We start from the raw sequence: 12884 nt of genomic DNA on the forward strand, positions 1-12884 counted from the left end.
CCAGCAGCCTGCATGACAAGCCCAGCACCTCGAAAACAAGCCCCATATTCCCTCAACACCCCCACAAGAAGGCCCTGATCCCCTCAGCACCCCCAAAACAAGTCCCGCACCCACAACACAAACCCAGCACCTCGAAAACAAGCCCCAGATCCCCTCAGGACCACCACAACAAGCCCAGATCCCCTCTGCACCCCCAAAACAAGGCCAGCACCCGCAACACAAGCCCAGCACCTCGAAAACAAGCCCCAGATCCCCTCAGCACCCCCGACACACAGCCCAGATCCCCTAGGCACTCCCACACGCCCAACACAACAAAAACACGGCCTGAATCACCTCAGCATCCCCACCACAAGCCCAGCACTCCAAAAACAACGCCCAGCACCCCCAACACAACGCCCCGATCCCCTCAGCAACCCCAAAACAAGGCCCACATCCCCTCAGCAAACCCATTACAAGACCAGCTCCCCCGACACAAGGCACACATCCCATCAGCAGCCCGACCACAAGCCCTGCACCCGTAACACAACACCCAGATCCCCTCTGCACACCCACCACTAGCCCAGCACCCCGACCACAAGCCCAGCACCCCCAACACAACACCCAGATCCGCTCAGCACCCCCACCACAAGCCCAGCACCCCCAACACAACGCCCAGATGCCCTCAGCACCCCCAACACAAGGCCTTGATCCCCTCTGCACTCCCAAAACACATCCAGCACCTCAAAAACAAGCCCCTGATCCCCTCAGTACCCCCAATACAAGGCCCCGATCTCCTCAGCACCCCCAACACAACGCCCAGATCCCCTCAGCACCACCACAACAAAGCCCAGCACCCGCAAACAAAATGCTCACATCCCCTCAGCACCCCCACAACAAGCCCAGCACCCCCAACACAACGCCCCGATCCCGTTCAGTACCCTCATGAAAGACCAGCTCCCCCAACACAACACTCATCTCCAGTGAGCAGCCCGAAAACAAGCCTAGCACCCCCAACACAACACCCAGATCCACTGAGCAGCCCGAAAACAAGCCCAGCACCCCCAACACCACACCCAGATCCCCCCAATACAAGGCCCAGCACCTCCAACACAATGCCCAGCTCCCCTCTGCACCCCCAAAACAAGGCCAGCACCTGCAACACAAGCCCAGCACCTCGAAAACAAGCCCAGATACCCTCAGCACCCCCAACACAAGGCTCAGCACCCCCAATGCAACGGCCCAGATTCCCTCAGCACCCCCAACACAAGGCCCAGCACTCTCAACACAAGGCCCAACAACCCCAACACAAAGCTCAGACCCCTCAGCACCCCCACCAGAAGCCCAGCATCTCCAATACAAGCTCGAGATCCCCTCAGCACTCCCACAAGCCCAACACAACAAACACACCGCCCAGATCTACTCAGCACCCCCAAAACAGGGCCCTGATCCCCTCTGCACTCCCAAAACAAGGCCGAGCACCCCGAAAACAAGACCTAGCTTTCCTCAGCACCCCCACAACAAGCCCTGCTCTCCCCAACACAAGGCCCTGATCCCCTCAGCACCCTGCATGACAAGCCCAGCAGTCCCAACACAAAGTCCAGATCCCCTCAGCAGACCCACAAGCCCAGCACCCCCAACACAAGGCCCAGATCCCCCAAAACTAGCCCAGCAGCCCCATAAGAAAGGTCCAGATCCCCTCTGCACCCCGACTACAAGCCCCGCACCTCCAAAACAATGCCCCAGATCACCTCAGCACCCCCACCACAATGCCCAGATCCCCTCTGCACTCCCAACGCAATGCCCAGATCCCCTCAGCACCCCCACCACAAGCCCAGCACCCCCAACACAACGCCCAGATCCCCTCAGCACCCCTACCACGAGCCCTGCACCCTCAACACAATGCCCCGATCCCCTCAGCAACCCCAAAACAAGGCCCACATCCCCTCAGCACCCCAAAACAAGGCCCAGCAACTCCAACACAACGCCCAGCTCCCCTCTGCACTTCCACAAAAAGCCCAGCAGCCTGCATGACAAGCCCAGCACCTCGAAAACAAGCCCCATATTCCCTCAGCACCCCCACAAGAAGGTACAGAACCCTCAGCACCCCCATGACAAGCCCAGATCCCCTCTGCACTCCCACAAGCCCTACACAACAAACACACAGCCCAGATCCCCTCTGCACCCCCATAACAAGCCCAGCACCTCCACCACAATGCCCAGATCCCGTCAGCACGTCCACGACAAGCCCAGCGCACCCAACACAAGCCCCAGATCCCCTCCGCACTCGCACAACACGCCCAGCACCCCAACACAAGGCCCAGCTCCCCTCAGCACCCCTAAAACAAAGCCCAGCAACTCCAACACAACGCCCAGCTCGCCTCTGCACTTCCACACAAAGCCCAGCAGCCTGCATGACAAGCCCAGCACCTCGAAAACAAGCCCCATATTCCCTCAACACCCCCACAAGAAGGTCCGGATCCCCTCTGCACCCCCATAACAAGCCCAGCACCTCCACCACAATGCCCCGATCCCGTCAGCACGTCCACGACAAGCCCAGCGCACCCAACACAAGCCCCAGATCCCCTCCGCACTCGCACAACACGCCCAGCACCCCCAACACAAGGCCCAGATCCCCTCAGCACCACTATGACAAGTCCAGCCCCCGCAACACAAGGCCCAGCTCCCCTCAGCACCCCTAAAACAAAGCCCAGCAACTCCAACACAACGCCCAGCTCCCCTCTGCACTGCCACAAAAAGCCCAGCAGCCTGCATGACAAGCCCAGCACCTCGAAAACAAGCCCCATATTCCCTCAACACCCCCACAAGAAGGCCCTGATCCCCTCAGCACCCCCAAAACAAGTCCCGCACCCACAACACAAACCCAGCACCTCGAAAACAAGCCCCAGATCCCCTCAGGACCACCACAACAAGCCCAGATCCCCTCTGCACCCCCAAAACAAGGCCAGCACCCGCAACACAAGCCCAGCACCTCGAAAACAAGCCCCAGATCCCCTCAGCACCCCCGACACACAGCCCAGATCCCCTAGGCACTCCCACACGCCCAACACAACAAAAACACGGCCTGAATCACCTCAGCATCCCCACCACAAGCCCAGCACTCCAAAAACAACGCCCAGCACCCCCAACACAACGCCCCGATCCCCTCAGCAACCCCAAAACAAGGCCCACATCCCCTCAGCAAACCCATTACAAGACCAGCTCCCCCGACACAAGGCACACATCCCATCAGCAGCCCGACCACAAGCCCTGCACCCGTAACACAACACCCAGATCCCCTCTGCACACCCACCACTAGCCCAGCACCCCGACCACAAGCCCAGCACCCCCAACACAACACCCAGATCCGCTCAGCACCCCCACCACAAGCCCAGCACCCCCAACACAATGCCCAGATGCCCTCAGCACCCCCACCACAAGGCCTTGATCCCCTCTGCACTCCCAAAACACATCCAGCACCTCAAAAACAAGCCCCTGATCCCCTCAGTACCCCCAATACAAGGCCCCGATCTCCTCAGCACCCCCAACACAACGCCCAGATCCCCTCAGCACCACCACAACAAAGCCCAGCACCCGCAAACAAAATGCTCACATCCCCTCAGCACCCCCACAACAAGCCCAGCACCCCCAACACAACGCCCCGATCCCGTTCAGTACCCTCATGAAAGACCAGCTCCCCCAACACAACACTCATCTCCAGTGAGCAGCCCGAAAACAAGCCTAGCACCCCCAACACAACACCCAGATCCACTGAGCAGCCCGAAAACAAGCCCAGCACCCCCAACACCACACCCAGATCCCCCCAATACAAGGCCCAGCACCTCCAACACAATGCCCAGCTCCCCTCTGCACCCCCAAAACAAGGCCAGCACCTGCAACACAAGCCCAGCACCTCGAAAACAAGCCCAGATACCCTCAGCACCCCCAACACAAGGCTCAGCACCCCCAATGCAACGGCCCAGATTCCCTCAGCACCCCCAACACAAGGCCCAGCACTCTCAACACAAGGCCCAACAACCCCAACACAAAGCTCAGACCCCTCAGCACCCCCACCAGAAGCCCAGCATCTCCAATACAAGCTCGAGATCCCCTCAGCACTCCCACAAGCCCAACACAACAAACACACCGCCCAGATCTACTCAGCACCCCCAAAACAGGGCCCTGATCCCCTCTGCACTCCCAAAACAAGGCCGAGCACCCCGAAAACAAGACCTAGCTTTCCTCAGCACCCCCACAACAAGCCCTGCTCTCCCCAACACAAGGCCCTGATCCCCTCAGCACCCTGCATGACAAGCCCAGCAGTCCCAACACAAAGTCCAGATCCCCTCAGCAGACCCACAAGCCCAGCACCCCCAACACAAGGCCCAGATCCCCCAAAACTAGCCCAGCAGCCCCATAAGAAAGGTCCAGATCCCCTCTGCACCCCCACGACAAGCCTAGCACTTGCAACAAAAGGCTCAGCACCTCCTGCACAACGCCCAAATCCCCTAAGCACCACCATGACAACCCCAGCACCCCCAACACAAGGCTCAGCTCCACTGAGCAGCCCGAAAACAAACCTAGCACCCCCAACACAACAAGCAGATCCACTCAGCACTCCCAACACAAAGTTCAGTGACCCTCAGCACCCCCACAACAAGCCCAGAACCCCCAACACAAGGCCCAGGTCCCCTGAGCAAACCTATGACAAGACCAGCTCCCCCAAAGGGCACGGAGGAGCTGCCCTCCCTCACTCTCTGTGTGGCTCTTGTTGCCGCAGCCTCCTTGCTTCCCCCCGACAGACAGGGAGCTTTGGGCAGAGAGGTGGGAGGCAGGGTTAAGGGGAGGCCTTGGCTGCAGAGGTCTGCCCCTGTGGCAGGTGCTGGAATGGGGAGGGCACTAGTGTGTGCCTGTGGCCTGGGCAGATGCCCTGGGAGCAGAGGGAGGCGCAGGCTGGGGCAGAGCAGGATGCAGCCCAGAGGCAGAGAGGTGGGCATGGCCGTGCTGAGCTGCCGAGGCCAAGAAAGGATTGTGGGGGCGCGTGCTGAAAAGAGGGCAACAGCAACATCTGCACTGCACAGACAGAGCCGGATGGCTCTGTTTTGGTGAAAACGCACCTGTTCTTGTCATGGTGCAGTGATGAGCTGCAGAGCACAGCAAACAGAGGCAGCAAACAGACGCAGCAGTTTGCACAGCAGTGTCTGGGCTCTGCCTGGGCCTTTTGTGGGCCTTGTTGGAAGTTGGGGAGGCTTTCTGGGGACCCCCGAGGAACTAGACGGTGCTTGCTGCTAGCAGGAAGGGAGAGCTAGGCAAGGACTACTGCAGGGGGCCTTGACTTAACTTCTCCTGGGAAGTCCTAGCTAGGTGGGGCTGCTGCTAACGAGCTCTCTGGGCTGGCCTGGTCAGAGGGAGTTGGGGCTTTTGTTTCAGGTGGCTCCTGATTGGGTGGGTCAAGCACCCTTGTGAGTCACTGCTGGGCAGAGGCCTATGTAAGAGCCAGGCCTAGAGCCCAGCTCCCAGAGTGGGGCCAGCAGAGGCAGCAGTTTGGGCAGCAGGCAAAGAAGGTGCCTCTCCCTTTTCTGCAGTGGTGTGTCCTTCCCTGGGGCATGGTCATGACATGCTGCAGAGCACTTTCCCCAGTGGCTGTTGGAGGTGCTGCCTCAGCTGTGTGTGAGGCTTCAACCCAGACAGACCCTCAGACAGCAGATGCAGCTCTGCAGGTGTCAGGCTGCAGGCTGCAGGGAGTGCCTGGGGCCTTTCTGTGAGGCCTGGGCTGACAGTCAGCTCTCCTGTGCAAGGTGTGCTGTGGTTGACCCTTTGTATTGCCAGATAAAGGAGCTGGGGGAGGAAGTGAGCAGGAAGTTAGCAGTCCCTCTTCTAACCTCAACCATTCTGTGATTCTGTGAAACCTCCTGTTGTCCCCTGTGTCACAGAGAACACCACTAAAAGTACAGGATACAATGAGTTCTTTCCCACGTCTTCTCCCAGAGCTGGGAAAGGAGTTTTTTTTCAGCCATGAAGCTTGGCAAGACGCATCCACCAAAGGATGATCATCGGAAGCAAGGTAGGTGCTGGGAGGAGGTTGTTCCCTGATCCAGTACTGCTGTTCCAGGAAAGCCCCTGGTCCCATCCACTTAACGGATGAGACTCCCCCCCACCCCGTAAGTGGCACACATCAATGCTGTTGGTAACTCAGGGATTAGACAGGGAGCATTTGGTGGACAGGGTGAAGGCTGGAGAGAGGGTCTCCATGGGGGAATCTGGGAAGCAGGGATAGATGGAGAGAGCCTTACACTGAAGGCTTTGCCAGATCTCACCCGCTTTGTGAGATCATGGTGAAACCTGGAAGTCAGGTGGGCAGTTTCTGGCTTATTTTAAGGATTACTTGCAAGTGTAAGAGCAAAAAGCGTGATTTAGCCCTTTCACTGCTTCTCTGTGATGCATGGAGACCCGCATGAATAGCGTTGCAGCAGCACAGTGAGAGGTAGGGCTCTGTTGCCTCAAGGTTGTCCGTTCCAAGATCTCGATACCTGCTACAGTGCTGAAATGGGACACCTTTCTGGAAAGGCAGAAGGTGGTTAGCGATCGGAAATTTGTTGTTGTTTCCATTCGGCTCAAATTATGATGTTTCAGTGACAAAGAAATTGAGGAATGCCTTTTTGTGGAGGAAGACCAAATGTTGCTTTAGATATTCTTCATGGGCAAATCTTTGTTGTTCAGCCAGCTTTTAAGAGAAGAAAGGAGGGATTTGGCCTGAGACACTATAGAGGTAGAGGCCTTGGCAGACTGTAGAGGCATAATACTGAAACCTTGGTGATCTTCCTGCCCTCCCCAGTGAAAGGGTGTTCTTCTTGTGGTGGAGACTTCACCTAAGGTGATGAGGAAAGCCATCTGGGATGCAAAGGCATGAAAAGGCTGTACTTCCAGATTGTGGAGTACATTCACATGTAGATTTACCAGTGGTGGGGGAACAGTTGCAACAACTGTTCATGTGGTCATTGCCTCACAGCTGTGTGTATCCTTCCTCCCCCTTTGCCCTCCACAGGGCGTGGTCCTCCCAGCATCCCTCCTGAGTGGTGGTCTGCTTCTTTCTGCCATCCCAGGCAGATTGCCAGTTCTGCTCGGGTCAAACAAACCCACTGAATCACTGCAAGCAGAGCTGGGAAGGTGCTGGTCTGTCCCTCCACCCACACGTGGCAGGATGGAATCTGCTTAGGTCCCTCAGTGGAAATGAGGACACTCTTTTCACACACAACTTGCTGCAGTGCCTCTCTCCACCTAGGAAAGCTTTTCCTAACATCCAGCCTAGATCCCCCTCACTTCAGCTGAAGCCCAAGGTTATTTCTGTATTATCTCACAGAACCGGGCCAGACTATGGTGAAGCAACTGATCCAAGTCTTGGATTAGCCACGAGGTAGGAAACCTGTTTCCCAAAAGCGATGTCTGTGCTCTAGGCGTGGTTTTGGTAGTATTTCCCCCTGTGCCAACGAAACAAACCAGTGACCCTAAAGCAGCTCCCCACCTCCCTTCATCCTCAGCAGTGCATCACCTTATGGCAGTTAGAGCTGCAGCACATGTTCACATGCTCTTTTACCTCGTGAAGTCTGCATTGCTCATTTGTCGGATTTCAGTTTTCCAAAGCTTATTGCCTTCATGAAACTGTGCTGGCACACAGCACAGGTGGAATAATGTGTCACGCTACGCAAACCTCTTTTAAAATCCATTTTAAACCAGGTTGTCTGTGACCTGACCAGGTGACCACTGTTCTTTGTATTACCAGGAGAGGTTGATAGGATGTATTGGTTACCTTTCTCGGAGTCTTTAATTATCCACCGAGTGGAAACAACAAGAGACATTCTTTTGTCTGTGTGCCTTTATGCAGAGGAACCTGCTGTTTTGGAAGCAGAAGACCTGGGCCGAAAAGCCATGAGACTAGGAGGTGGACTGGACCCAGACACAGTCTCCTTGGCTTCCATCACGGCTGTAACCACCAGTGTCTCCAACAAGAGGTGAAGGCCAGATGTGAGCTTGTGCAAGCCAGGAGGTGATGGCAAACTCTCAGACGTGCCTGCTCCCCAGAGCCATGTGTTCCCTGAGCTGAGCTATGCTGGAAATCACGTTGCCCCATGCAACCGTTTTCAGAAACGCTTGAACAAAGAATGTTCAGTGGCATTTCACAGCCCCTGGAGTTTATATTCCTCTCATGCCAAGAGAGCTGGCACTGCGAGGAGTAACCCTGGGAAATCACAGAATCACAGAATCGTTTAGGTTGGAAGGGACCTCTGGAGATCATCTAGTCCAACCTCCCTGCTCAGCAAGGGTCCTCTAGAGCATATTGCCCAGGATCACATCCAGACGGCTTTTGAATATCTCCAGGGAAGGAGACTCCACCACCTCTCTGGGCAACCTGTTCCAATGCTCTGTCACCCTCACAGTGAAGAAGTTTTTTCTCAGGTTCAGGTGGAACTTCCTGTGGTTCAGTCTGTGCCCATTGCCTCTTGTCCTGTTGCTGGGCACCACGGAGAAGAGGCTGACCTCATCCTCTTGACACTCCCCCTTCAGATACTTGTACACGTTGATGAGATCCCCTCTCAATCTTCTCTTCTCCAGGCTGAACAGGCCCAGCTCTTGCAGTCTTTCTTCATAGGAGAGGTGCTCCAGCCCTCTAATCATCTTGGTAGCCCTGCTCTGTCACAGTCTGCAGTGAGTTCATCTGTTGTTTGACGGAGGTCTTTTTTCCTGCCCTTTGGAAGGTCCAAGCCTGATATCAAAATGGAGCCGAGTGCTGGGAGGCCGATGGATTATCAGGTAGGTGACAACGCTGTGCCCCCAACTTCAGCTCGGGGGGTTCAGAGCCCAGAGAGAGACCATTTCACAGGGAGTGTTTAAGGGGAGGAAGAGGCAAGTTGAGAACTCTTCTTTCACACTTTCTTGGACCACAACTATCAGCAGAGTAGTTACTTGAGGAGCTGAATCTCTTAGTTGAGGCCTTTGTCCCCGTTTGCCTGTGGGACAGGTCTGGGACCAGGAGGAAGGACTGACAGTCACTTGAGCAGGCCTAGGCTTGCTGGAGTCCCACCGAGGCTGTGCCTCCTCCCCATGCAGCAGGTTATGGACCTTGGCATGGCGTTGTTGGGAGCGAGTCCAGCGCGGGTTTCAATGTACTGCGCTCACAAAAGCAACTGACAATTTGTTTGTTAAGTCTGAAGGCTGGCTCACGTGTGAACGACTGTTTCAGGTGTTGTTCCTGTGGGAGGATGACTTTCAAAAAGCTGGTGTTTAAATGCTAGAGTGATAAGCTATAGCTTAAGTAGTTAACTGGATTTGCTGTCCATTGTGACAAGCCCAGAAAGCCCAGCTTAATCAGGGTTTGAAGCAGGCAATCTCCAACACAGTTCTCTTAATTTCCAAAGGCTTTCAGTACCTGTTTTAGCGTTCCCAATTGACGAGGCCTGGCTGGCAGTACTCGTTGGATTTCCTCTGGTAGGTTGGTGCCTGGTTGCTGTTATCTTGTTCCTCTTCTCGTTTTCACCGAGTCATGCTGATTCGGCAGCTGTTTACTTTTCTGTCCTTGCGTGTTAGCTCAGTAGCACGTTCCTAGGGATGTCTGGGAACAATGCAAATAATGATTTGTTGTTAAAGGTTTATTGTAGACCATATACGGCGTCTGTTTTTAAATCCCACGAGAGACCAGTTGACATCAGAAGATGCAGTAGAGCAGTATGTGGAAGAGGTTTAATTATACGCATAAAAAGCCTAAAGCAAGTTGCGAGGACTGAGTGTCCCTGGTTCGGGAATAGTATAATCAGAATGTAAGGAGGAGGAGGAAGGTGCAAGACGAATTATGTGCAAGACAGAGCAAGAGGTTCAGTTAATTGGCCAGTGCAAACAGGAGTATCACAAGGCTGCTCTTCATTGGGAATGGTGAGGGAACAGAGCAGTGACCTTAGCTGCTTACCTCCTCAGAAGGAGTCTGAGAGTATTCGCACCTACCTTGCTGCCCTTGAAATGAGGAAGGGATTTGAGCTGGGTTTGTTAAGCTGGTGTAGCTTTGGGTGAGGGGTAGGAGGTTGCATTTGCAGCTCAGCTCCTCTGCAGTAAGTCAGTTTGTGCAGCAATCAATGCCAGGCAGTCTTGTCCTCTTCTTTAGAGAGCTCAGCTGTCTTTTATCAGCTTCCTTTTATGAGCGGTTTACCCCTTGTATTTTTTAGCAGAAGCAAGTTAAGCCAGTTAGGGCATCAGTAGCAGAGTGTCTGCTCCTGCAGCTTAGCTAAATCTGTTCAACTTTGTGCCTTACGTGCTCTTGGAGCAGAAGAGCCATCTGAACGGACAGGGCTGCTCTGATGCTCCTACCTCCCATGCCATGCCGCAGCTCTCTCAGGCTTGTAGGAGCAGCCCTGTCCCTTTTGTGTGATGAAGAGAGACTACCCAGCTGCCACCCCGGCACTGAAAGCACCTTGGAGAGGAGAGCCAGGTGGAGACACAGTTTAGGGCAGCTGAGGTGGAGGTCCATGAATCTCTCTCCCCAGGTCAGCATCACAGTCATTGAGTCACGGCAGCTGGTTGGGCTCAACATGGACCCCGTGGCCTGTGTGGAGGTTGGAGATGAAAAGAAATGCACGTCCATGAAGGACTTGACTAATTGCCCTTACTACAATGAGGTGAGCTGGATTTTTCCTGAGGTGCTGCTCCAGGCTCGTTGCTCCTCAAGGCCTAGACTGCAGTTTGACAGCAAATTACATTTATTTGACTTTGGTTTTTTTTCTTTTTCTTCTGTTAGTAAGTAAGATGGAGTAAGATGAAATCGCAAACCATGCAGAAGGAGGGATGAAACCTTGGCCCTCTGGTATTTTACAAAATGGTGACAAAGAACCAAAGCAAGACAAAACCCCTTACTTGATCAGTTTCAAATTAAATGAGCCTGTGCCCACTTTCTGAGTCTTTCCAAGAAGTTAATGCTTTATTTTAGTTTCTGAGATCACTGATGCTGTCAGTTGTTGGGCTGACGTGGGTCCCTCTGCAGCTGTGACGTGAACTGCAGGCTGTTCCTCTGCCCAGACACGTCTCTGTTGGTGGGATATGGACCATAATATTGTCCTTCAATTCAGAAGGAGCCCATGCCTGCTTCCCTGCTTTCACGCATGCTCCTTCTCTTTCAGTACTTTGTCTTTGATTTCCATGTTCCCCCAGATGTCGTGTTCGATAAGATCATCAAGCTGTCCGTAAGTGAGCATGATTGTGTTGCCCTTTTCAGTGGGCTTTGGTGGAAACCAACCCATTTTACTTACTTGTTGGGATGGATTTAGACCCTTGATGCGAGACCTCTGGCAGGAGCGGAGGTGCTCAGTCCCTCTCTCTGAGCCCTCATGTCCTACGAGCCTCACCTCCTTTGCAGACCCCTCCAGTCCCTCTGTCAGTGTCCTTATTGCTGCAGCCACACACCCCTCCACTCGTGTTCCCTCTGTTGCTCTGTGGCTGCTCTCTGGTATTTCCTAGCTAGGCAAAACTAAGCCTGTCTCAGGATGTCTCTTTAGGCTTGGGGAGAAGCAAGAGCTTCCTGAGGCTGCCAGTGGATTCCCTGAAGCATGAGGGTGGGTACAGCTCTTGAGGAAATTCAGAGTTGTAAATAATGAGAGCAAAACAGAGGCTCCAGCTCTCCCCAGAGCCGCAAAGGAAGACTAGGAAGGAGATTTAGATTCACAGATCAAAGCAGGCTGGCTAGGAGCATCCACATTTATCCCATGCATAGTCTGGCTGTGTAATTTCTCCCAGGAAGGGAATTAAAGCATAGATTTCAAGCATCTTTGAGACACTTCCTTGAGGAGAATGTCTCAGTGTTTGGTGCCATAGTGGCTGGAACACTGCATCTTGTTTCAAAGATGGTTTTTTTTTTTTTACTCTTTTTTCCTATTGAATCCAAGTGTACACTTGCTTGCAAGACTGCTAAACAAGAGCTGCCAACCACACTGTGCTTCACACAGCACAGTGAGTGATTATATCTCCTGCCCAAACTAAGCAAGATGCATCAAATCCTTAATGTTTGACACTGAACCGTTCTAGAAACAGCCCTACCCCTCCCAGCATGGCTGGGCAGAAAAAAAGCTCTGACTTGTTCTCCCTCGCTTTTCAGGTGATCCACTCAAAAAATCTCTTGCGCAGTGGGACTTTGGTAGGCTCCTTCAAGGTGGATGTTGGAACTGTTTACACCCAGCCTGGTATGTCACCACAATTTGCAAGGGGTCATATAGATGCCTACCTTCACCATCAAACAAATGTCTTGGCAAGGTAGCCAGGCAGTCACTAGTTTCCTTTGGCAACACTTAGTCAACTTAATTTTAGTATCCCGGGTGCAAGCATGTCATCTAGGCTCCTTCTGCAGTCCGAAAAGAGCCCTCAGCCTCTCCAGAAGATGGTATATCCCATTCTAGGATAAGGCATAATGCACGCAGGTAGAATTGTCCTCAGATGTGCCATTCTCTCTCCACTGACCTCCTAAGAAGCTTAGCTAGCTTGCTTAGGCAAGATGTTGAGCTTTCCGAGAGCTGAAGGTCTAGCCCTGTGTGGCTGGCCTTTAGACCAAGACAGGAAGATGCCCAGTGTGCAAAGAAAGAGAGGTTAATTAGAGCTTCTGTGAGAATGTCATGTTGCTCACTGATGCTACAGCCTGCCTTGACTTAGCACAGAGGGGCCCGATGAGTGCTACTAAAATCCACTGTGCTATCGTGGGCTTTGTTTAGAGGACCTCTGTTTCAGGGAAGCCTGTTTTATAGAACCATAAAAGAAATGTGGAAGCTTTCAGCATCCTGCACTCGCTGTGCGCAGCGAAAGCAGGCATGGTTGGGATTAGTATAAAGGAGGTCCAGAAGGGTCCCTGGAGAGGTCATTCAGTCCATACCCTTGCTCTTGGG

The 12884-nt window shown here is 53.8% G+C and overlaps 1 protein-coding gene across 1 annotated transcript in view; it reads left to right on the forward strand.

The window, feature by feature from the left end:
* Window positions 1-12884, forward strand: part of LOC138066521 (otoferlin-like) — an 85551-nt gene that overhangs the window by 37138 nt on the left and 35529 nt on the right. Inside the window, 7 exon segments of the mRNA XM_068936387.1 lie at window positions 5965-5980; window positions 5983-6040; window positions 7859-7985; window positions 8730-8784; window positions 10506-10637; window positions 11136-11198; window positions 12107-12191. Of these exon segments, the coding sequence (XP_068792488.1) occupies window positions 5965-5980; window positions 5983-6040; window positions 7859-7985; window positions 8730-8784; window positions 10506-10637; window positions 11136-11198; window positions 12107-12191 (536 nt within the window).

Source organism: Struthio camelus, chromosome 3, assembly GCF_040807025.1.
Source record: "Struthio camelus isolate bStrCam1 chromosome 3, bStrCam1.hap1, whole genome shotgun sequence".
In the NCBI taxonomy this organism is placed as follows: Eukaryota; Metazoa; Chordata; class Aves; order Struthioniformes; family Struthionidae; genus Struthio; species Struthio camelus.